Genomic DNA, 27,652 nt, shown 5'->3' on the forward strand with positions numbered 1-27,652 from the left:
CCGCAACAAAGCAGCCCACGCTTGTCACGTTTTGTGCTTACCAAAATTGTTTGCTGTCGTTTCGATCCGCACCAAAACAGTCCACGGCCGTCGCTTCAAGATGTTTCATATTCAAGAAACCGTTAAAAAGTGTCGATAATTTTTAAATTCTTCGCTTAGAGATATTTCTATCTTCAAGAATATTTTTGTTTCATTCATCAGTTTCCGATGACTTCTAAAATATTCAATTACGTAGTAGGTTACTCTTTAGTGAACGGAAAAAAATCCCCTGGCAGTGAACGGAAAAAAATCTCCTGGCAGTTTTTCATTCGCCTTCCGTAGAATCGTCCGTTCCGTAAAACACGTTCCATAAAACAAAAATCTTACCTCTGTCCTTAAATAAAATCAATAACCCAATACATTTTATCTATGCAACACGTAACTCTTACTGGATCAAGCATTGAACTGTTTCTAATTACCAGTCCAATTAAAACTACGTGAGAAGTAGGTCGGAAAATATTCACATCTATGTACACACAATCTGAAGTCATGTAAATATATCTGGACTAAATACTGAACGTTTATTGTAAATTTGTTGGACAAAATACATACGATGTATTAAGCAAGTATATAGCAAGTGGAAGAACCAACTTTTTATTGTTATCGATATACTAAGCAAAGTTTTCAATATTTAGTAGATTCTGATTGATAAATAATATAACTAAATAAATATTTGTTGATGAACATTTCCTACCCAGGGAACATCAAGCAACAATCAGCTCGTAACCTTTTGTATAAGCGATTAATTTTATTTCATTCTAATTTGTTTGTGTTAGGCTTTGAGTGACGGTTTTTCTATATAACCAGACATCATCAGAATCATGAAACTAAACATCATCAGAAATCAACACTATTAAAATTATCACTTACATCATGTTGATGGAACGGATACGATTTTCCATTATAATATTTTTTATTATTTTTCTCTATTTGTTTGTTATGATTATGAAATATTGAATCCTAATACAGAGCCAAATATCACTTTCGACCTAATAAATAAAACATTAATGTTCCTTCAGGGTTAAAAAACTAATTTTCTTCTTTACAGTAAACTTTTACTCAACTAATTCAGCTGTTTTCCTTGACAGTACAGGATTTTGGTCAATTCAACTAAAAAACAAAATAAGTTTATGTAAATGCTATCTAATTAACAAAGCAGTCCGGTATCGCAGGTTTCAATTACTTCAGATAAGGCTGCTGCATCCATTAAGTTCACGGTAACTTACTTTGATGATCATTCCATAGCTGCATTTACACAAAGACGTTCGACGGGCTAATGTTTTTCCGCAATTATACCGGGTTGTAATTCGGCACAAATTCTATAGGCTTATTTCTCAAATAAAGATTTTCGGTTTTTAAACTTCGTTGCATTCTAGGGACAATTGTCGACAGTCTAATCCCATTCGTCCACTTCGTCCAGCTTCATACAATAATTCGAATGATGCATGAGATTTTTTCTCCATGACGTAACACGTTGCGTAACTAAAAGAAGTGATACATTAGTTCGAAATAAAATTTCAATAGGCCATAATATATTAAAATATAAAAAAATAATAGTAATTCATGCATTTGATGCCCGTAACTACGCACCAAAATTGCATGCCTTACACCGGCGAACAAATTTACACTGATGCGGTGGTGAAATAGGACGGTTTGGTTGTGTTAGTAATTTGTTGACAAAATAATGGGACCGTGGAGAGAAACAAAAAAAAAATATTGGTGAAATAAAACTTTTTAATATTTGTGAGTAGAGAGTGAAAAAGTAATGATATTTATGTGCAGAAAGGAATACAATTGCAAAAAAAAACAAAATGGTATATTTGAAGCTTTTCAAATCACCTATCAGAACAGAGTTGACATATCTCATCTCCATGATCATTCAGGAGTTAACAATTTGCAATCGTTATGCGACCAAAAGAATATAATGACTGTGTCATAGAATATTCATAGCGTCAGTAGGATCGTAGTACTAGCCATGCAATGATTCTATACGCTAAGAATCGACTGCGAAGTCTGTAGTAGTTAGTAGGTTAGTGTATAAGTTCTTTTTCCCCATTACACAATACAAGTAAGTTTAGAACTTTCCCTACACAAAAATCTCAGAATTGCGGAAGCAAATGATGTCCTCATGGTAATAACCAAATCATATATATTTAATAGGGCTGAAAAGTCACCACTTGTGGCTGAACACCCAATTTAAATCTAAATAATTTAATTTTAACTCATATTCCAATAAATAGTTATTAAAAAAAATATTGGATGCAGTATAATTTCTAAATTCCGTGGGATTGTTTTGAACCGGCATTTCTAGCAGTTCTTCCGTTGCTTTAACTAATGAGTCCCGCACATGTTCACTATCCGAAAAACACTCTATGAACGTGTTCCATCTATTTTTCTTTTGATTTTCGCGAATGAGCGCCACTTTCCATTTCTTAAATAGACGAGGTATTTCTAAAATATTGCACTACTTGATCTGCTTGTTTATTTTTTGCGACGGTAAATAAGTAAACAGAGTCGCGGACTAGAGATGGTCGGGTATAGAAATTCCTATACCCAAACCCGACCCGTACCCGAGTGATCAGCAAAAAAATTTACCCGTACCCGATTAAAAATAAAAAATTTTATCCGTACCCGATTAAAAAGTACCTGTACCCGTACCCGACCCGAATGAGTAGTAAAAATTTTACCAAAATTCAGGATGGAAAAAGAAGTGTTTTAGATAGCGAGCCGTATCAGGCTCTAGTTGGTAAGTAAACTACATTAAAATGCTTGTTTACATTTAAACATATAAATACACTGTGAAGCATGAATAGATTTCCAATGTCTTTGGTACTTTATACTCATTCACAAATGTCAACAAAAGGGAGTAATATCTACTCAAATTTTTCGAGAAGCATATTTACCCAAAATGTCGTAATACCCGTTGTATTCAATTTTGGGTAGATATGGTTTTTACGAAACAGTGCGACTTTTGATCCAATTCTTTAGAACCACAAGTAAGCGTTAGGGTGGGACAAAATGTCGATTTCAACTCCATCAAACTTTTCCTGTTCCTTTTGGGTCCCATAAGCACCATGCAAAATTTTAGCTCGATCGGAAAAACTTTAACCGAGGTTTAAAGTTTGTATGGGATTTAGTATGGAGAAGTTAATTTTTTACAAAAAAAAATCGGCTGGAGGTCAACCTATGAACTCTAAAAATCAGTGCATATGTTATTTTCGTAGGAAATTTAACGAGGAAGAAAACATTAGAAGTCCGCCAAACAATCCGACGGTTGTAGAAAAAGTTATTAAAGGAAAACCGGCACAAGGTTCGGACAGTGGCTCATTCCTTAAGACATCTAGCACCACTGCTGCTAGTGGTGGTAATATGATTTTGTTTTCTTTTATTATTCCATAACTCAAATCAATGAGTTGTTTGATGTCTTCACAAAAGTTTCTCAGCGTTTTATAAGAATTTTTTTAAAGTGACGAGTCAGGCTTGAAAACTCATTGTGAAGACACAAAAATGTCTAACTTTTTGAATTGAAGAAATTGGGTTTTGGAATCTTCTACAATATTTTAGATAAGCTCAAATCCAATAACTTTGCCGAAGATATAAACTCTTCTAAACTTCATTCTCTGCTGAGTAAGTATCGTGAAGATATCAAACAACTCGGATCAATCGTTATAGTACATTAAAAGGAAGTCACCTCATTTTACTTTCACTAGCAGCAGTGGTGCTAGATATATTAAAAAATGAGCAATTGTTTGGACCTTGTGTCGGTTTTTCTTTAATAACTTTTTTGTACAAATGTCAGATTGTTTCGAAGTCGTCGAAGTTTTTCTTCCTTGTTAAATTTCCTACAAAAATGACATACGCACTGATTTTTAGAGTTTATAGGTTGATCTCTAACTGATATTTTTTGTACAATGTGAATTTCTCCATACTAAATCCCATACAAACATTAAACCTCGGGCGCGAAAATATAGTTTCTTCGATCGAGCTAGAATTTTGCATGGTGCTTATGGGACCCAAAAGGAACAGTAAAAGTTTGGTGGAGCAAGAAAAAAAACCTTTTCATCTTTTTCCCATACAACCTTGTCCCATCCTAGTGCTCATTATCTTGACACACAAATAAAAATTCACATTCGAATCACTTGAAAAATCACGTCAAATGGTTTCAAATGTCTAATTGAATAAGACATGTTCATGTATTTATGGTTTCTATGAAATAAATGTTCATGTTTTTATGGTTAGAATCCTAATGATTTATATAAAAGTTTAGAAAATCTCCAACCAATATTTAAAATAACAGTTTTCGGGTATCTGAATGTGATATGAGTACTACACTACATTTTATATATGAATCAAATAATTTTTACTGGATTGTGCATAAAACAACTTCAAAGTGGCAGTCCATTAAAACCAACGTGAAAAGTAGGGTCTGACCGCATAAAAAAGTAGGGTGGAAAATATTCACATAACTTTTCACGTAGCTATCGATAAATACATATTATATATATATATATATATATATATATATATATATATATATATATATATATATATATATATATATATATATATATATATATATATATATATATATATATATATAATATATATATATATATATATATATATATATATATATATATATATATATATATATATATATATATATATATATATATATGTGTGTGTGTGTAACCCTAAGACTGTATGCACAAGATAATGCTTCTTGTTTTGGGAACACATGTAGTGGCTTAATACACAGTAGCGCCTCTAGAGCAGCAGTAGGAGTTGTCGTGAATGCTCCTGTCATCGCCATTAGGACCATCTTTTGGAGATGATTTAGCTTTGACTGAACTGTCGCGACTTCTCCTTTCTGCCACCATACAAGACATCCATATGCTAAAATTGGTCTAACAATAGTTGTGTAGATCCAATGAATATATCTGGGTTTGAGTCCCCATGACTTTCCAAAAGCTCGTCTGCATTGGCAGAAAACCATGCAAGCTCTTTTAATCCTGAAGTCAATGTGAGCAGACCAATTCAGTTTTGAGTCAAGAATAACCCCGACGTATTTAACTTGATCGACCACAGTGACCTCTGAACCAAAGAACTGCAACGGACGAGCTCCTGTGATTATCCTACGATGAGTGAAAAGCACCATTGATATTTTGCCCGGATTTACAGATAATCCTACCTGCAACACCATTGTTCAACAGATCGCAGGGCTTGTTGCATTAAATCGAAGAGAGTGTTAATGCTTATACCGGTCATCAATATATGATAATCGTCCTTAGTTTCCTTAACAAACCATTAGCGACTAGGTTCCATAAAAGTGGGGATAGTGCACCACCTTGAGGACACCCACTGTAACGCATCAGAAGAATTTTCTTACCAGGTAAAGCAGAAACCTAAATAAATAAAAGATAAAGCACCGATCGAATAGGCCAGCCATTCCGGCGCAGATAACGTTTTGAGCGTAGGTTATATCAGCAAGAGGTGCAATAAAAGTTGGATTCATTCCTTCTCATTTTATCATACGCGATTTGTAGAATTTGTTATTAGATATGTAAGCTGAAAACTTGTATAAAAACCCAAGAAAATTGAATAAAGTCAAGCATTCCTTGGAAGAGTGTTCTCGTAGTCACTACTTCGAAAATTCCTTCTTGGCAATCTGACGATAGTTCTTCAGTTTTGAAGATTTCTAACGTTCGTTGCAATAATCAATTGATTTGCGCATGGAGTTCAGAAATTATTCATCCTCGTTGATCCTCTCGCTCAGATAGTTCTAGAACGTATTTTACCAAGCTTCCGTTCCATACTCACTCCTTAGTGGAGTTTGTACAAAGGCAGCGGGTTTAACCGTTCAAAGAAGTTTCTACCGTGACTTGACAGACTTCCAATTTGCTTCAAGTTAAAAGTGTCCCATCTTAACTCAGTAGGGTCGTTTCCTTCGCACGACCGAGTTCAAGATTGGGTACAAAATTTACATTTGGTGTCCTCCAGAGAGGAACGACTCAACGGTTTACTTCTTAGAGAGAAGGAGTAAAAGTAATGTGCGTGCTCATCGCCATAAGAGTGAGCAAAACAAACAAAAGTAAACATTAAGATTCAAGTGTTTCGAACCAACCAGAGAGTTGTATCTCATCAGGTTTACTTCTTAAATAAAAGGAGTAAAAACAAAAGTGCGTGCTCATCGCCATAAGAGTGAGCAAAACAAAATAAAAAGAATTTAGTGGTGTTAGTGAGCCAGAGGAAGTCCTCGTTTAAGGATAACGAGATAAGGAATCACGTGTTGAAGTGATTCAAAAGTGCATGTTCCTCGTGTAAAGAGTGAACGAAATAAAAGAATCACGTGTAGGAGTGATTCTAAAAAATAATAATAAAAAACGTGCTGCTTATAATATAAGAGTGAATGAAATCGAAAACAAGGTTTCAAAAAATAGCACGCACCTTGCAATAAGAGCGAAAGGGATAAAGAGTAATTCTGAAAGTGCGTGCTCCTCGCCATAAGAGGGAGCGAAAAGTGATTCAAAAAGTGCATGTTCCTCGTGTAAAGAGAGAACGAAATAAACAAATCACGTGTTGTAGTGATTTTAAAAGGTATGCACTGCTGACAAAAAACAGAGTGAGTGAAATTAAAACAGGGTTTCAAAAAGTGCACGCTCCTCGCAATTAGAGTGAGCGGGATAAAGAATCAGAGGAGTAATTCTGAAAGTGCGTGCTCCTCGCCATAAGAGGGAGCGAAAAGTGATTTAAAAGTGTAAAGAGTAAACGAAATAAACAAATCACGTGTTGTAGTGATTTTTAAAAAGTATGCACTGCTGACAAAAACAGAGTGAGTGAAATTAAAACAGAGTTTCAAAAAAGTACGCGCTCCTCGCAATAAGAGTGAGCGGGATAAAGAACCAGAAGAGTGATTTTAAAAGTGCGTGCTCCTTACCATAAGAGGGAGCGAAACCAAGTGATTCTAAAGTGCCAAGTGTTGCAAGAAAGAGCCAGGTGATCAATTAGGAGAGTAAAGTGACTCAAAAAAAGCTTGCAATGATAAAATTTGTGCAAAATACAACAGGAAACTGCCGTTTGTGTTTCGATCCTGATCATAATGATGATATGGTTGAGTGCGACGAATGCGACCGGTTGTTCCACCTCGGTTGTGTTCAATTAACAGTCGCACCAACCAAAGAAGAAAGATGGCTCTGTGCAAAATGCGTGCATCACCAGAAGGAACTGCATTCATTAAAAAGGGACAATGAAGCCAAAAATGAGCAAATTAAACAAATAACAAGTAACATTGAACCTAAAATTAAATCAGAAATGCGGATAAATCCAGATAATGACTGGACAATATATTTGAAGCGGCAGGCATTGGTTACTTTACCAAAGTTCTACGGTGCACCAAGGGAGTGGCCGAATTTTAAAAAGGTGTTCGATGAGACATCTTCGGAAGGAAGATTTACAAACTTGGAAAATTTAATGCGCTTGGAACACTCATTAAAAGGAAACCCGTATAGAAGCGTCCGACCATTAATGCTACACCAAGAAAACGTTCCAAAGATTCTAGAAAGGCTAGAAGAGCGGTTTGGTAACCAGGATTTGGTGCATGAGAAACTCTTATGTGAGTTCACAAAAACAAAGAAAGATAACAATAAAGTGTTTATTGACCTGTCACACGCCCAAAACAACTTTGAGAAAAATAATAAATTCGACTGCACTGCGCGATTCATATTTGACGGTTTTGGTCTTAACAATGTGGTTAATACACCGGAACCACGAGAGAAAGAAGAGTCACAAAAGTTACCTGAAGAAATCATTAAACTTAAAAATGACAGATATGAAGAATTATGGAAATATAAAAATGTTTCTTCAACGGATCAGGAGTTTGGTGATAACGCGATGTTAAAACATACCCTTGATGAAAACAACAAAAGAATCAACGAGGTGGAAAAACGATCCAATCAAGATGAAGCTTGTAACATTGATGAGCAAAGGTACGAGACATACAATTCGTGTGAATTTTTGATTAGGATCTTTTCGCATACGGTCACGTTAGAGACAACATTGACGGCAACGATGCGAACGAAAATTCATCAGAATTAGTATCTAACATAATACAAATATCCCAAGTGGAAAATAAAGAAATTAAATTGCCTTTGTATGCAGCGTATGCTAACAACAAAGATTCTGGAAAATTTTATGGATCTATGATAGAAGCTAGTATGATTAGTCATAGAGAACATCTCAGCTCAACTTCATCCTTGGATAACGAAACAATCCAAGTGAATAAAGGCATTCTTACGTTATCCTCGTATCAAACAATTTCAGTTGAGGTACTAAATGATAACGATAGTTTAGTTGGTTTTGAAAACAAAGATTTTCATGTCATTTATAAAAATACTATGAACAACGTTGGCTTCAAATATCCTACATTGGAAAACGATAATAAATTTAAAACTGCAAAATCAAGTTGGGATGAATGCATCCACCAAATCTTCGGAATATTACCAGATAGAAGACTGATCTATCTCCACGCAAGGCCTTATCAAGAATTTAAGGCACCATACAAAATAACCGTGCTTGTTGGTGATAACGGAAGTCCGGCAACAACAGCTACAACGCATATGTTTGTATTAAATTTGGGCGCTTACGACAATTATGCTATCTTTGTGATTCAGCTATATAAATTCCAACACGAGGAAATTATTTACCAAGAAATGGGAAATGTTGTCACTTTGGCAAGTAAAGCAGAAGTCAATGATGTTGGCTTACAGACTAAACAGGTGTTAAATAGAATAACAATACGAAATATCCTCAATCGGGAGGATAAGTTTAGCTACGATTTCGAGCAAGTTCAAATAAGCAAACGACCGGCGACAAAGGTAACAGTATTAAACATACGGAAAGAAAATAACCAAGAAAATACTCCATCAAAAGACAAAAATACCATGTTCGTTGGAATACATCAAGATAACAGTGAACGTATAAATACAAAACGCAAGGTTATCAATTATCAATCAAATCCATTCAACAAAGTGCGAAAAATTAATCCTTGTACATGGTATAGTAATATGTTGTCTGCAAACACCACGAATGTCAAGGTGCAAGCAGATTACACTAAAGATAATGAATCGAGACGTAAGATCAGTTGGAACACAAATGTCATAAAACCGTTAAGTTTAATACAAATAGGAATAATGGCAATATTGTTCCTGGCATGTAGTGTTATGGGCACAGCATCACATGGATTAATTGCCTATGACTGTGCGAACATCGACTTTAATATGACTACATATTCTCTAATGGATGTAGCATCTTGTTTGCCCACAACTAATAACCTTACAACAACTGAGCTTCGAATACAAATGCTGCAAAGAGTATCAAAAATTGAAACAAAGGTGTTTCAATGCAAGGTGATTATAAAGAGATCTATTCGACATTGTGGGATGCATTCCCACACTTCTGATTATCAACATGGATTTGATTACATAGTGAAGGAATTCACTTCTGAAGAATGCAGAAAGGCTCATATCAGTGGAACCTTGACATTAGCCGATAACGTATTAATCCAAGAGCTGCAATTAAACAGTACAACTAGAGGAGAAGAATTGATAATAGGAAGAGTATTTGGAAGTTCTTGTGATGGAGGAATCTACAGAACCAAATTTTATACATGGACAGGAGCTCTAGTTTACTATGAATATGCCATTTCACTCTATGACTATACGGCAACAGTGGATGTTGAGAGTAATCAAATTTTGCTAAAAGGTGGTCTAACTTGTTCTTTTGCTCACGGACGATGCTTGGACGCTGAGGAAGGATATCTAATGTTGATGGGGATATGGGATGTTGATATGAATCGACGATGTGAAGACAGTGAATTTGAAGTAATATTCGAAGGATTGGTTAATAAAACAAAAAATAATCAAATTAAATCCATGGGAGAAGTTATAGTATACAGCACAATTTCGGAAAAACATTTATTCTCGATTAAAACTAAAGAAAAAACACAGATATTTGGACATATAGGTTTCAAGACTGATCATCCAAGGATATTGATTATGGAGCTATCACATATTAGGTCTCCATTCGTTAGAAAACCTACATCGGCAGCTAATAACAATTCAGTAATGACCGAAATGTGCAAGTTGGATAAGGCTCTCATGGAAACCAAACTAACGTTAGCAAGAATCAATCCAACAGAGTTTGTTTCCAGTATTATTAAGAGATCAGGATACACTGCTGTTGTAGCTGGTGAAGTGCTGCACGTTATTGAATGCAAACCAGTGTATGTGACTCCACGATTAGAATCTCGATGGTTTCAAGAGATTCCAGTTGATTACAACAATAAATCAATGTTTTTGGCACCAGTTACATGCATACTTCAAAACCGTGGAATTGAAATAGATTGTACACCATTACTACCAGCAAAGTTTATGTTTGGTGGAAAGTGGTACACAGCTGACGGACGATTACGAGAAACAGTACCACCAGAAAAATTAACTTCGGATATCGTTACAACTTGGTCTTATACACCACTACCAAATCTGATGCAAAGTGGTATTTACGACGCTGATAGTCTTCAAAAAATGCGAAATATGATTTACGAGCAAGGCGATCGCAGAGTAGCAACAAATGTTTTACATAAGGTATTGCTGGGACAACAACCGAATGAACAAGGCTTCAATTTCGGAGCACTAGTTTCCGGAGATATAATTGACAGTGCAATAACAAGATATTGGATGAAAATCATGTCTTGGTCTACTTGGCTTGGAAACATCACTTCAACTGCAATTGGATTATACATGATTGGTCGATTAGTAAAATTCGTCATCGACACAATCGTGCATGGAAGAATCATATACGATATATATGGATTCGGATGGCAACTACTGGCATCTTTTTGGGACTCGCTAACTACATTGATATCGCATCGTAATGCAGTACGACAAATGAGGGTCATCTCTGTTGACCCAAAAGATGAAGCATCTACCAACAATACTACAAGAGACATCCAGGAGACAGCAATACTCGTCGAAGAATAAGCTACACCGGTTACTTCTGGACGTATATATCCGAGACTATAAGTTTGAAATAAGTGATCAGTTTAGAAAATATAGCACAAAAATTTTGAAATTAAATTCTTTAAAACAATTATGTAATAAAATTCTTAGAAAGGTAAATCGAGTAGGTAGATTTACGGAAGGGGTAATGTAACGCATCAGAAGAATTTTCTTACCAGGTAAAGCAGGAAACCTAAATAAATAAAAGATAAAGCACCGATCGAATAGGCCAGCCATTCCGGCGCAGATAACGTTTTGAGCGTAGGTTATATCAGCAAGAGGTGCAATAAAAGTTGGATTCATTCCTTCTCATTTTATCATACGCGATTTGTAGAATTTGTTATTAGATATGTAAGCTGAAACTTGTATAAAAACCCAAGAAAATTGAATAAAGTCAAGCATTCCTTGGAAGAGTGTTCTCGTAGTCACTACTTCGAAAATCCCTTCTTGGCAATCTGACGATAGTTCTTCAGTTTTGAAGATTTCTAACGTTCGTTGCAATAATCAATTGATTTGCGCACGGAGTTCAGAAATTATTCATCCTCGTTGATCCTCTCGCTCAGATAGTTCTAGAACGTATTTTACCAAGCTTCCGTTCTATACTCACTCCTTAATGGAGTTTGTACGAAGGCAGCGGGTTTAACCGTTCAAAGAAGTTTCTACCGTGACTTGACAGACTTCCAATTTGCTTCAAGTTAAAAGTGTCCCATCTTAACTCAGTAGCGTCGTTTCCTTCGCACAACCGAGTTCAAGATTGGGTACAAAATTTACACCCACAGACACTCAACTTTCTAATCTCTGCTTGCCGAAGCGATGAAAAGTCGATTGCTAAGCATTGCGTGTATCCAATTTGTGATATTTGAAGGTATGCCATGACCACGGGCTGCTTCCAGAATTGAATTGAAAGACACGTTATTAAAGGCATCTTCAATATCTAGGAAAACTCCCATGCAAGATTGCTTTTGTGAGAAAGCTTTTTCAATGTTGTACACAACTTCATGTAACAGGGTTGTAGTGCACTTTCTACGCTGGTGAGCATGTTGCATTCCATGTAGCGGATGCACGCCCAGACCAACATTCCTGATATAGTCATCGACTATGCGTTCCACTGTTTTAAGAAGGAATGAGCTAAGACTGATTGGCCTGAAACTCTTCGCTTCCTCATAAGTGTCGCGACCGCCTTTGGGAATAAATTTGACAATTATTTCCTGCCAGGCTCTTGGAATATATCCTGTCGCAAGACTAAAAGTAAGTATTTTCTTCAAAACATGTTTGAAATGTTCATACCTTTTCTGCAGTAACACTGGGAAAACTCCATCCTTTCCAGGAGACTTGTACGGAGCAAAACTCTCAACTGCCCATTTGACCGATTCAATCGTCACAACGCTTCGAGCAAGGGCCCAAAAATCGTAACTACCTGAAAAAGTCTCGGGAAGGGCTGTCGGTGATGGATCCATACATCCTGGAAAGTGAGTGTTAAAAAGATAGTGAAGTACATCACCTTCTTCAGACAAGTGTTCACCATCTGAAGTTCTTAAGAAACTGACATTAAAGTCCTTAGATATCGATAATAACTTATTTAATCTGCTAGACTCGTTGAGACTAGAGACATTTGTGCTGAGGCTTTTCCAACCACTTCGCTCAGACGATCGAAGAGCATTTTTGTAAGCCCTTCGAGCCGACACGAATGCCTCCGACCCATCTCAGCGTCGGTGGTTCCAAGCTCTTCTGCATAGTTTCCTTAGTCTAGCAAGTTCAGCATTCCACCAAGGAGTTCCTCTAGTAGCTCGCACAATCCGAAGTGGACAAGCCTCTTCATATGCTGCAACTATGAGTGAATTTGTCTCGTCGACAACATTTTCCAAATCAATTGGGGTTTCAATTGTTGGTTGGTACCCGTAAAATCTAGTCGCCAAGCCCTCTTCATAGAGGTCCCAGTTTGTATATTTGGGATTACGATATGTGATAATATCAAATTTAACGTTTGAATGATCAAAGAAGATGTACTTATGATCAGACAACGAAGGTTCGAGCTCATCGGAGACGAGCCAATTCACAAACTCATGCGCAATTCTATCAGAGCAGAGAGTTACGTCCAAAACCTCCTCTCTTCCAGATCTCGCAAAAGTTGGAAACACGAACTATGTGTGATTATAAACCATGAGTATTTTTGAAAAAAGTATGTCAGTTTTATTCGTATTTGCGTCATACACATGTGTTTCTCACATTATTTTTTTTAGAGGGTACTCTGTATCAATTTCAGTTTTCTCAAGCGAAAACGACATTAAGATGACCATAGAAGTGACCACATATGTCAACCTAGAAACCGCCTACGATCCCACTCTACCTTCCATTATTTTGCCATGCTCGTTATGTAATAAAGGATTAAACACATTTTTGCCTTTCTCATATAGAAAGGTTATGAAATCACTGTGAAAACCGACTTTTGAACCGAGGCCAGGAGGGCCGAGTGTCATATACCATTCGACTCAGTTCGTCGAGTACGTAAAATGTCTGTGTGTGTATGTAACGTTTTTTGCACTAACTTTTCTCGGAGATGGTTGAACCGATTTTCACATACTTAGATTCAAATGAAAGCTCTTATGGTCCCATACAAAATTCCTGAATATTATTTGGATCTGACTTCCGGTTCCGGAATTATAGGGTAAAATGTGCAAAAATTGTGAAAATAGGTGCACTAACTTTTCTCAGAGATGGCTGAACCGATTCTCACAAACTTAAATTCAAATGAAAGGTCGTATGGTCCCATATAAAATTATGGGGGGGAGTTATGGGGTAAAATGTGCAAAAAAAATGAAAATATGTGTTCTAACTTTTCTCATAGATGGTGCGACCGATTTTCATACGTAATTCCTAAATTTCATGCGGATCCGACTTCCGGATCCGGAAATATTGGGTAAAGTGGGTTAAAAATTGTATATATATATGTATATACAGGGCCAGTAAATCTTTCTTGCGCGAGAGGCGAATGACCACGATGTTCTCCTACATTCAAAGCCCTTCTGGTCCTTAGCGAAGGTGCTTAAGAAAAACTCGAAACTTATTCCTCCTCTGATGTCACCTCAGTACGCAGTACCAGTAGAGAAGGCAAATGCGCTAGGCCAGCAGTTTGTGTGTTCTCACAATTTAAGACTCAACATTGTTAGTCCACATGAAAGAGCCGTTGCTGATAGCGTAGCTGAGATTGACCAATCAGACAGCTTGGTTTCTGAGCAAAGTAAAGTCACTGCGAATGAGCTAATGGCTATTGTGAAAAAATCCAAAAATATGAAAGCCCCCGGTTTCGACAACACATTCAACATTGATCCGGAATATTTGAGTATTCGCTCATTTTCAACAGGTGTTGGGAGCTTGGCTACTTCCCTTCAATAAGGAAGTTAGCTAAAGCTAGTATTTTTTCATCAGACATCCCACCTCTTCCGGGTGGTGATGTTCTGTCACAATTTGCTGATGATACTGCCATTCTTTACAAAGGTCGTGTCGTAATGCTCTGAAGAATAAATTACAGACAGGTCTGGACGCTCTAACTGAATATTTTACAAGCTGGAAAATTGTGATCAATGCAGCAAAAACTCAGGTCATCTTGTTTTCACATACAAAATCTCCAAAGTTTGTTCAATCAGACGAATGCCGAATACGATTTGGTGATGATGTTATCCAATGGTTCGACGAAGTTATCTATCTAGGGCTCACCTTTGACAGACATCTGATATTCATGCCAAGGTTTTATGCCTGCCTTATTCAAGGCTTTATGCCTGCGGTAGAGAGAGATAACCAATTTCATCTCCATCGGGCTTTTCCTTTTGCTCCATGAATAAATAAATAAATAAATAAATGAATAAATAAATAAATAAATAAATAAATAAATAAATAAAAAAAATAAAAAAATAAAAAAAAAAATAAATAAATAAATAAATAAATAAATAAATAAATAAATAAATAAATAAATAAATAAATAAATATATAAATAAATATGTGCATGAAAATAAATTGTAATTCACAAAATATTTTTATCTATGTAGTAAAGATCCAAAATAATTTGATTTGCTTCGTGCATTCTTCGCTGTGCGAAAATCGTTCGAGAAAATTTCACAATTTTATCCTTCTAAAAGGCAGAAAAGAATCCTGTACAGTATCTTTATAGTTTCTTTCAAAGAAATATGCAAATCCAAAATGAGATAATCGACGTCAAAAATCGTTTAAAATTAATTCTAGTAGTGAAAAGGAAGAAAGTTTCACAATTCACAATACAGTTCAACTATTAATTCGAATTCGAAGATATAAAGAAATCGTGTCAGTTTTATTCGTAATTCAGTAATGTCAATGCTAAGTTAGACAAAGACGGTAACACTAACCGTCTTTGTCTAACTGACATTACTGATTCTTGTTTTCCAGTACTGCATAAGATTATGTTCAAGATAATATTATGAACGACTATCGCCGATATTCCACTTACGGTGGATGCGAAATGCTAGAAATTCAAAGACTACGCTCTTTATTCAAAATGAATTCTGACGAGTCAGCTGCGATCTAGATAGAAAACCAAACAAAATAAAAATGTAATAAAACTATCAACTATAGCCAATAGGGTGAAGTGTGTTCAATATTGTACACCGTCACTTACATCGGCGAAACAAAACACGGAAAAAAAATTTCTAAACTGGTCTCAAAACTACACAAGATAGAGATAACCATCAGTAGGCAACTAAACAAACCGATTCCGACTATCCTGGTTCCCGGTATCCGGTTCCGGAAGTACCGGAAATAGTGGTCATATATACCAAAATAGATCTCACTTGCTTTTCTCAGCGATGGTTTAGCCGATTTTCATCCGGATCCGACTTCCGGTTCCGGAATTATAGGGTAAAGTGTGTTCAATATTGTACACCGTCACTTAAATCGGCGAAACAAAACACGGAAAAAAATTTCTAAACTGGTCTCAAAACTACACAAATCGATAGTCATTATCAGTAGGCAACTAAACAAACCGATTCCGACTATCCTGGTTCCCGGTATCCGGTTCCGGAAGTACCGGAAATAGTGGTCATATATACCAAAATAGATCTCACTTACTTTTCTCAGCGATGGTTTAGCCGATTTTCATCCGGATCCGACTTCCGGTTCCGGAATTATAGGGTAAAGTGTGTTCAATATTGTACACCGTCACTTAAATCGGTGAAACAAAACACGGAAAAAAATTTCTAAACTGGTCTCAAAACTACACAAATCGATAGTCATTATCAGTAGGCAACTAAACAAACCGATTCCGACTATCCTGGTTCCCGGTATCCGGTTCCGGAAGTACCGGAAATAGTGGTCATATATACCAAAATAGATCTCACTTTCTTTTCTCAGCGATGGTTTGACCGATTTCCACAAACTTAGATTCAAATGAAAGGTTTTTCGTACCCATACGGAATTCCTGAATTTCTTTCGGATCCGACTTCCGGTTTCGGAATTATAGGGTAAAGTGTGTTCAATATTGTCACCGTCACTGAAACCGGCGAAACAAAAAACGTAAAAAATTTTCTAAACTGGTCTCAAAACTACACAAATATATATTCATTATCAGCAGGCAACTAAACAAACCGATTTCGGCTATCCTGGTTCCCGGTATCCGGTTCCGGAAGTACCGGAAATAGTGGTCATATATACCAAAATGGATCTCACTCACTTTGCTCAGCGATGGTTTAGCCGATTTTCATCCGGATCCGACTTCCGGTTCCGGAATTATAGGGTAAAGTAAGTTCAATATTGTACACCGTCACTTAAACCGGCGAAACAAAAAACCTGAAAAAATTTCTAAACTGGTCTCAAAACTACACAAATCGATAGTCATTATCAGTAGGCAATTAAACAAACCGATTTCGGCTATCCTGGTTCCCGGTATTCGGTTCCGGAAGTACCGGAAATATTGGTCATATATAACGAAATTGATCTCTCACTTTTCTCAGCAATGGTTTAACCGATTTTCACAAACTTAGATTCAAATGAAAGGTCTTCCGGTCCCATACGAAATTCCTGATTCCATCCGGATCCGGAAATATTGGGTAAAGTGGGTTAAAAATTGTATACCATCACTGAAAATGGGGAGAAACCATAAAAAAAAATCTAAATCGACCTCAAATCTTTTCCAATTCATAGTTTTTATCAGTAGACGGTCAATCAAACCGATTTCGGTTATTCTTGTAAGAATCGAGGAAAATTATTTTGAAGAATACCACAGTATTATATATGATAGTATGATTGATATGAGAAAGGCATCATTACAACACTAGGTGGATTAAAACAGGTTTTCTCTACATGTAGGGGTGATTATGTTGCGTAGAATTGCTACTGCAATTTGGTGACATAATCATTCGTCGTATTGATATATGTTTACGATAAACTATGAACTCTGAAAAATTATTTGTGCATAAATTTTGCGGATCTTCATTGGAAGTTTCATCTTAGTATGTAATTACTTTTCACTGACTTCAAGATTTCAACTGCTTTTCATAGCTCTGTGGCTTAAGTAAACTTTATTAAACCAAACTGGATTGTTCTTCATCGATGAACTTATCCTCTGACCTGAAAATTATCTTAGAAAACCTTTTGATAACTTATAATTGTGTGTTCTTTTATTTTGATTGGAATGGTTTTAACATCGTGGTCATTCGCCTCTCGCGCAAGAAAGATTTACTGGCCCTGTATATACATATATATATATATATATATATATATATATATATATATATATATATATATATATATATATATATATATATATATATATATATATATATATATATATATATATATATATATATATATATATATATATATATATATATATATATATATATATATATATATATATATATATATATATATATATATATATATATATATATATATATATATATATATATATATATATATATATATATATATATATATATATGTGTATATACAGGGCCAGTAAATCTTTCTTGCGCGAGAGGCGAATGACCACGATGTTAAAACCATTCCAATCAAAATAAAAGAACACACAATTATAAGTTATCAAAAGGTTTTCTAAGATAATTTTCAGGTCAGAGGATAAGTTCATCGATGAAGAACAATCCAGTTTGGTTTAATAAAGTTTACTTAAGCCACAGAGCTATGAAAAGCAGTTGAAATCTTGAAGTCAGTGAAAAGTAATTACATACTAAGATGAAACTTCCAATGAAGATCCGCAAAATTTATGCACAAATAATTTTTCAGAGTTCATAGTTTATCGTAAACATATATCAATACGACGAATGATTATGTCACCAAATTGCAGTAGCAATTCTACGCAACATAATCACCCCTACATGTAGAGAAAACCTGTTTTAATCCACCTAGTGTTGTAATGATGCCTTTCTCATATCAATCATACTATCATATATAATACTGTGGTATTCTTCAAAATAATTTTCCTCGATTCTTACAAGAATAACCGAAATCGGTTTGATTGACCGTCTACTGATAAAAACTATGAATTGGAAAAGATTTGAGGTCGATTTAGATTTTTTTTATGGTTTCTCCCCATTTTCAGTGATGGTATACAATTTTTAACCCACTTTACCCAATATTTCCGGATCCGGATGGAATCAGGAATTTCGTATGGGACCGGAAGACCTTTCATTTGAATCTAAGTTTGTGAAAATCGGTTAAACCATTGCTGAGAAAAGTGAGAGATCAATTTCGTTATATATGACCAATATTTCCGGTACTTCCGGAACCGAATACCGGGAACCAGGATAGCCGAAATCGGTTTGTTTAATTGCCTACTGATAATGACTATCGATTTGTGTAGTTTTGAGACCAGTTTAGAAATTTTTTCAGGTTTTTTGTTTCGCCGGTTTAAGTGACGGTGTACAATATTGAACTTACTTTACCCTATAATTCCGGAACCGGAAGTCGGATCCGGATGAAAATCGGCTAAACCATCGCTGAGCAAAGTGAGTGAGATCCATTTTGGTATATATGACCACTATTTCCGGTACTTCCGGAACCGGATACCGGGAACCAGGATAGCCGAAATCGGTTTGTTTAGTTGCCTGCTGATAATGAATATATATTTGTGTAGTTTTGAGACCAGTTTAGAAAATTTTTTACGTTTTTTGTTTCGCCGGTTTCAGTGACGGTGACAATATTGAACACACTTTACCCTATAATTCCGAAACCGGAAGTCGGATCCGAAAGAAATTCAGGAATTCCGTATGGGTACGAAAAACCTTTCGTTTGAATCTAAGTTTGTGGAAATCGGTCAAACCATCGCTGAGAAAAGAAAGTGAGATCTATTTTGGTATATATGACCACTATTTCCGGTACTTCCGGAACCGGATACCGGGAACCAGGATAGTCGGAATCGGTTTGTTTAGTTGCCTACTGATAATGACTATCGATTTGTGTAGTTTTGAGACCAGTTTAGAATTTTTTTTCCGTGTTTTGTTTCACCGATTTAAGTGACGGTGTACAATATTGAACACACTTTACCCTATAATTCCGGAACCGGAAGTCGGATCCGGATGAAAATCGGCTAAACCATCGCTGAGAAAAGTAAGTGAGATCTATTTTGGTATATATGACCACTATTTCCGGTACTTCCGGAACCGGATACCGGGAACCAGGATAGTCGGAATCGGTTTGTTTAGTTGCCTACTGATAATGACTATCGATTTGTGTAGTTTTGAGACCAGTTTAGAAATTTTTTTCCGTGTTTTGTTTCGCCGATTTAAGTGACGGTGTACAATATTGAACACACTTTACCCTATAATTCCGGAACCGGAAGTCGGATCCGGATGAAAATCGGCTAAACCATCGCTGAGAAAAGCAAGTGAGATCTATTTTGGTATATATGACCACTATTTCCGGTACTTCCGGAACCGGATACCGGGAACCAGGATAGTCGGAATCGGTTTGTTTAGTTGCCTACTGATGGTTATCTCTATCTTGTGTAGTTTTGAGACCAGTTTAGAAATTTTTTTCCGTGTTTTGTTTCGCCGATGTAAGTGACGGTGTACAATATTGAACACACTTCACCCTATTGGCTATAGTTGATAGTTTTATAACATTTTTATTTTGTTTGGTTTTCTATCTAGATCGCAGCTGACTCGCCAGAATTCATTTTGAATAAAGAGCGTAGTCTTTGAATTTCTAGCATTTCGCATCCACCGTAAGTGGAATATCGGCGATAGTCGTTCATAATATTATCTTGAACATAATCTTATGCAGTACTGGAAAACAAGAATCAGTAATGTCAGTTAGACAAAGACGGTTAGTGTTACCGTCTTTGTCTAACTTAGCATTGACATTACTGAATTACGAATAAAACTGACACGATTTCTTTATATCTTCGAATTCGAATTAATAGTTGAACTGTATTGTGAATTGTGAAACTTTCTTCCTTTTCACTACTAGAATTAATTTTAAACGATTTTTGACGTCGATTATCTCATTTTGGATTTGCATATTTCTTTGAAAGAAACTATAAAGATACTGTACAGGATTCTTTTCTGCCTTTTAGAAGGATAAAATTGTGAAATTTTCTCGAACGATTTTCGCACAGCGAAGAATGCACGAAGCAAATCAAATTATTTTGGATCTTTACTACATAGATAAAAATATTTTGTGAATTACAATTTATTTTCATGCACATATTTATTTATTTATTTATTTATTTATTTATTTATTTATTTATTTATTTATTTATTTATTTATTTATTTATATATTTATTTATTTATTTTTTTATTTATTTATTTATTTATTTATTTATTTATTTATTTATTTATTTATTCATTTATTTATTTATTTATTTATTCATGGAGCAAAAGGAAAAGCCCGATGGAGATGAAATTGGTTATCTCTCTCTACCGCAGGCATAAAGCCTTGAATAAGGCAGGCATAAAACCTTGGCATGAATATCAGATGTCTGTCAAAGGTGAGCCCTAGATAGATAACTTCGTCGAACCATTGGATAACATCATCACCAAATCGTATTCGGCATTCGTCTGATTGAACAAACTTTGGAGATTTTGTATGTGAAAACAAGATGACCTGAGTTTTTGCTGCATTGATCACAATTTTCCAGCTTGTAAAATATTCAGTTAGAGCGTCCAGACCTGTCTGTAGTTTATTCTTCAGAGCATTACGACACGACCTTTGTAAAGAATGGCAGTATCATCAGCAAATTGTGACAGAACATCACCACCCGGAAGAGGTGGGATGTCTGATGAAAAAATACTAGCTTTAGCTAACTTCCTTATTGAAGGGAAGTAGCCAAGCTCCCAACACCTGTTGAAAATGAGCGAATACTCAAATATTCCGGATCAATGTTGAATGTGTTGTCGAAACCGGGGGCTTTCATATTTTTGGATTTTTTCACAATAGCCATTAGCTCATTCGCAGTGACTTTACTTTGCTCAGAAACCAAGCTGTCTGATTGGTCAATCTCAGCTACGCTATCAGCAACGGCTCTTTCATGTGGACTAACAATGTTGAGTCTTAAATTGTGAGAACACACAAACTGCTGGCCTAGCGCATTTGCCTTCTCTACTGGTACTGCGTACTGAGGTGACATCAGAGGAGGAATAAGTTTCGAGTTTTTCTTAAGCACCTTCGCTAAGGACCAGAAGGGCTTTGAATGTAGGAGAATTTCTCGAAGCTTTTGCTGAAAGTTCATGTTGCGTAGCTTAGTTATTTTTTCCTGAATTATCCTAGTTAAGTTGTTATAAGAGGTCTTCTTATCCAGTTGAATTGTTGTTGAAACCAGGTCTTCTTATCCAGTTGAATTGTTGTTGAAATCCAGTTGAATGTGTTGTCGAAACCGGTGGCTTTCATATTTTTGGATTTTTTCACAATAGCCATTAGCTCATTCGCAGTGACTCTACTTTGCTCAGGAACCAAGCTGTCTGATTGGTCAAACTCAGCTACGCTATCAGCAACGGCTCTTTCATGTGGACTAACAATGTTGAGTCCTAAATGGTGAGAACACACAAACTGCTGGCCTAGCGCATTTGCCTTCTCTACTGGTGTGATTAAAGGTATTCCTTCAGCTGCGTACTGAGGTGACATCAGAGGAGGAATAAGTTTCGGGTTTTTCCTAAGCACCTTCGCTAAGGACCAGAAGGGCTTTGAATGTAGGAGAATTTCTCGAAGCTTTTGCTGAAAGTTCTTGTTGCGTAGCTTAGTTATTCTTTCCTGAATTATCCTAGTTAAGTTGTTATAACAGTTCGGCTGAAAAGTTCGTATCGTTTAATAGAAACACACATTTTTTTGCCAAAATTCGTTTTTATTATTCAACATAATTGCCATCAGAGGCGATACAGCGATTATAGCGATCTTCCAACTTTTCGATACCTCTTTTGTAGTACGATTTGTCCTTTGCCTCAAAATAGGCCTCAGTTTCAGCGATTACCGCTTCATTGCTTTTAAATTTTTTACCAGCGAGCATTCTCTTGAGGTCTGAGAACAGGAAAAAGTCACTGGGGGCCAAATCTGGAGAATACGGTGGATGAGGGAGCAATTCGAAGCCCATTTCGTTCAATTTCAGCATGGTTTTCATCGACTTGTGACATTGTGATTGTGAGCTCACGCGGAACCCATTTTGCACAAAGCTTTCTCATATCCAAATATTCGTGAATAATATGTCCAACACGTTCCTTTGATATCTTTAGGGTGTCAGCTATCTCGATCAACTTCACTTTAAGGTCATTGAAAATCATTTTGTGGATTTTTTTCACGTTTTCATCGGTAACAGCCTCTTTTGGACGTCCACTGCGTTCATCGTCTTCGGTGCTCATATGACCAGTACGAAATTTTGCAAACCACTTACGAATTATTGCTTCGCCCGGTGCAGAGTCTGGATAACACTCATCAAGCCATTTTTTGGTATCCGCGGCACTTTTTTCATCAAAAAGTAGTGTTTCATCAACACACGAAATTCCTTTTTTTCCATCTTTTTTTCACAATAACAAAAGTAGCTTTACTCAAAATGCAATATCTCACAAACTAATAATCAGACAGCTGTCAAATTTATACACGTATCTTTTGAAGGTTGGTACTAACTGAAAATGGTATGGATTTAATTTTAGTGGCGCCCTCTCATAGAAACGATACGAACATTTCAGCCGATCTGTTAAGGGGTCTTCTTATATAGGATGCCAGTTCGTTGATACTGCCTCCGGTCGAAATCAGATGAGTTTCTTGGTGACACTGTCAATTTGAAGTGAGTAACTCGGCATATGGAATGCTGGAAGGAAGTTAGGGCCGCATCGATTTCCATCCGGGAATCTAGTGGCAAATCGATATTAATAAGTTGGTCGGCGATTTGTTGAAATTGGACCCAGTCGGTGCGATAATAGTTCCTCCGAGGTTGAATAGGCACTGTTTCTGGTGAAGATCCCAACGTCAATATTACTAGAAAGTGGTCGGAAGAGAGCTCGTTGAAGACTCTGTCAACATCGCCATAGACAGCTCTGGAGAGCTGGATGTTGCTGATGAATATATCCACAATTAAATGAACTCTCGATTTGGAAAGTCGTGTTGGTTGATCCGGAGCGAGAATGTTGTACTGTCCAGCTTCGTAATCTTCGGCAAGTACAAATCCGTTTCGATTCTGTCTTTTGTTCCCCCACAGCTCATACCGTGCGTTCAGGTCTCTAGCAATGATGAATTTGTTCTGTCGTCGAGTGAGCATAGAAAGATCTCGCTTCAATGATGCACACGTACCATCTCGAAGATTGGTTTGTTTGGGGCAGTACGCTGCAATGATGATGATGGGTCCCATCGTCGTTGTAATCTCAATTCCGATGGCTTATATAAGTTTCAATTTAAAGGCAGGCAGAAGCCTGTGCTGAATGGATCGTTTAATGGCAATGGCAACTCCTCCTCCTCTGGTAGTTGCCCTGTCGAGCCTGTGAATCCTGTAATTGGAAATAAAAATAGATATTTCAGGTTTAAGATGAGTTTCAGTTTAAATAGCAATATCGGCATTCTTCTCTTGAAGAAAGCCGGACAATTCAGCAGTTTTGCTTGTGAGTGAGCAAGCATTCAAACTTACTACAACCAACTTATTATAATGCATATTCGATGATGAATTTGCCTAAGACGTTAATTTGATCTAACCACGTTCTGCAGTTTCGTAGTTTTGTTGTCATTGATTCAAAAAATGACGATCAACTGATTCAGCAGAGAATAAGTCACTAGAGTCATCATTTGCTTGTGGTTGATTTTTGTCCCATCCAGGAGGGATTTTGGAGGAAGAATCTTTTTTTGATCCAGCGGCTGAATCTTTTGGATTGCTGTGAGGAAGTTTCGGCAAATTTTGAATATCCCTCTTCGGTGGGAGCCGTGGCAAATTAATTTCATACTTCTTTGTAACATTCTTGCGCGATGATTGTTTACGGAACGCGTGTTGTCGAATTTTTGTGATATGTTTGGGACACGATTTGCTAGTAGATGGATGGTCGCCATCACAGTTCACACATTTTACTGTGATGTTATTTAGTAGGCAATCGTTGGTATTGTGTGGTACATTTCCCGCACCTACTGTTCATGTTTCATTTCCTCGCTCCATGGGCGTAGTTCAAACAGTTCGTGCACTGTGTGACATCTCGTTGTACCGGTTTATATTTTTGCCATTCGATGATTATATGGAAGAATGATTTTATCGTTTTCAGGTGACTCATGGTGATGGAGCACTTCTCCAGATGAATGAAGTACAGTTGACCTCGAAACTTTCGATTGTGTTGTGTCGTTTCACTTTAAACATCAGTCCACCCTCCGAGAGTGCCTTCATAGGTTTGTTGTCGGTAATATCGTGTGTATTTCGCTTTTGTTTGCTTCAGGTAACATTCCACTGCTTTGTAGTGGTTCAAAGCCGGAACAGTTATTTTGTAGCCTTCAGTACTCAAACGGATTGTTGCCTTTTGCTGATCAGCTTGTTGAAATCCAAGCGTAGAGTCGGAGCCCTTAAGGCAGCGTAGAGTCCGAAGCCCTTCAGGCAGAAAGGCGGCCTTTTTTCCTTCTGCAGTTCCTCTTCGACATCAACTGGCAGATCAGCATACTGGTTGTTACTCAGCAAACGGTCGTTTACCTGTACATCACTTGGCTTCAGACGCTTAGCATCCTTTGGATCCTTCTCGGATCTATGGCGCGTTTTACCCACAGCGCGGGTAGATAGGCTGCTGCGAATAAAAGCTAAAACAAAATCGAAATTAGTCCACATCGAGTGTCAGATGGAGAATGAATAAATTTAAGAGGCTTCTTTTTACGTGATTTTGTTTGTAGCTACATATAAGCACTTATAGAATTTTGATGTCGATTATCTCATTTCGGTTTTGAATATTTCATTGAAAGAAACTATGCTGTACAGGATTCATTTCTGCCTCTTAGAAGGATAGAATTGGGGAATTCTTTACGATATTTAGCACCGTTCCGAATTTTTTTCTCGAACGATTTTCGCACAGCGAAAAGTGCACGAAGCAAATCAATTTGTTTTGGATTTTCACTAAACGGAAGATTTTTACCTTCGATTTGCAAATAAGTAATCTTAATAGTTCTTGAGATAACATTTAGAGCCATTAGAACAGCTGATTTTATATAATGTCAACTTTTCGTTTCTTGTTTTCTTTCTCTCCGATTCAAACGAGCAGCAGCTCTGTTGTCTGATGCAATCGTTCTTGCTTGAATTGAAACTAGCTTTGCAAACAAACCGACACATCCGCTCGCAGTGCCAAATGATGCCAAACCGAATCATTTTTTCTTAAGAGGCTTCTTTTTACGTGATTTCGTTTGTAGTTGTTTCACAAATGGGCGGTTCCAACGGCCAATCATATAGGCACTTATAGAATTTTGATGTCGATCATCTCATTTCGGATTTGCATATTTCATTGAAAGAAACTATCAAGATGCTGTACATGATACATTTCTGCCTTTTAGAAGGATAAAATTGTGAAATTCTCTACGATATTTAACACTGTTCGGAACATTTTTCTCAAACGATTTTCGCACAGCGAAAAGTTCACGAAGCAAATCAAATTATTTTGGATTTTCACTAAACTGAAGATTTTTACCTTCGATTTGCAAAGAAGTTTTCTTAATAGTTCTTTAGATAACATTTAGAGCCATTAGAACGGCTGATTTTATATAATGTTGTTCACTTTTCGTTTTTAATTTTTTTTCTCTTCAATATAAACGACCAGCAGCTCTGTTGTCTGATCGTTCTTGCTTGAATTGAAACTAGCTTTGCGAACAAACTCGAGATGGGCAGAACAGTTCATTTCAAAGAACCGTTCAGTGATGCAAAGTTCTATTGAAAGAACTAGTTCTCCAGAGCCGTTCGTTCGTTCTTTTCATAGTTGGTTTGTTTGTTAAAAGGCTAAATGGGAACTTAGTGTTGTTAGGTTAGGCGAGCAAAAAGAAGGTCCGACGACTTTGAACTGAAGAACTACCGTTTTCGAAAAAAGAACTACTGCTCATTAATTTTTTCAAAAGAACTAGTTTTTTTTAACCGTTCGCGAACGAATTGCCCATCTCTAGAACAAACCGATACATCCGCTCGCAGTGCCAAATGATGCGAAACTGGTTTAATGCGTCTTCTCGCCTTGACGACCGGAAGGCAAATGAGAACTACGACCTGAGTGTTTGAGGTTTTTAACCACGTAGAAGGTGCACCCTTCGATGCCGCTGTTTGAATGCGTCTTCTCGCCCCAACGTCTGCTTCCATCCAACAAACAAGAAGAAATGATCGAATTTCGACGAATTTTTATAACGTTCAGTTGAAAATATGTGCCTGACTACCTCAAAATCGTCTTCCTTGCGCGAAAACCCCATGCGAAAGTAAAGAGTTTTCCGCGTTGTTTAAAAATTTTGAGAAAACTTAATTTTTGAGTTGTTTGTGGTTATCTCACACTGTGCATAATATTATCCTATTTAGAGCAATTCCAGACATGCTTATCAGATCATCAGACTCGACCTTCTCCGATTTGGATGAAACTTTGCACATGGCTTCAGTATGGAAAACCATAAGTTTTGAACCGATGGAGAGGTCAATCCGACTCACGACTGATTTTTAAAAAAGGGCGTATGTATTTTTGCATTTCACAAAAATTGACTTTTTCAAATCGTTGTAACTCGGAAACCGTTAATTGTACAAAAATGGCGTTAAGGAAGAAGTTGTAGGGAATCGATAGGGCACTCTAAAAAAATATACACTGATAAGAAATTTGATTTTTTTCTCAATAATTTCAAAATGAACCAAAAAAATTGAATTAAAAAAAAAATCATGGTTTCGATTTTTTTTTGATAATTTTTATTTTAAAGCTCCTATTAAAACCTACAGATTGATGGCTATCCCATCCGTGCCTTTTGAAAAATGAAGAAGTTACAGTTAGAACAATTTACAGATATTTTCGAAATTTCAAGTTCTCGTTGAAATATAATCGTTAAAACAGTAGAACTAACGTAACTACGTCAAAACGAATAAACACATGAAGAATCAAAGAGGTGTGCCACTTGACTATCTACT

General features: G+C 36.5%; 1 protein-coding gene across 6 annotated transcripts in view; it reads right to left on the reverse strand.

Annotated features, from left to right (window-relative positions):
• Positions 1 to 610: 610 nt before the first annotated feature.
• Positions 611 to 27,652, reverse strand: part of LOC131437131 (uncharacterized) — a 291,169-nt gene continuing 264,127 nt past the window's right edge. For 4 of the 6 annotated variants that reach the window (XM_058606296.1, XM_058606295.1, XM_058606299.1 and 1 more), the window contains one exon: positions 611 to 1,521. In XM_058606296.1, coding sequence (XP_058462279.1) covers positions 1,395 to 1,521 — 127 coding nt within the window. In that variant the 3' untranslated portion in view covers positions 611 to 1,394. The remainder of the gene's footprint in view (positions 1,522 to 27,652) is intronic. The other 2 variants (XR_009230718.1, XR_009230717.1) reach the window with 2 other exon arrangements.

This window comes from Malaya genurostris, chromosome 3 (genome assembly GCF_030247185.1).
Source record: "Malaya genurostris strain Urasoe2022 chromosome 3, Malgen_1.1, whole genome shotgun sequence".
NCBI lineage: Eukaryota > Metazoa > Arthropoda > Insecta > Diptera > Culicidae > Malaya > Malaya genurostris.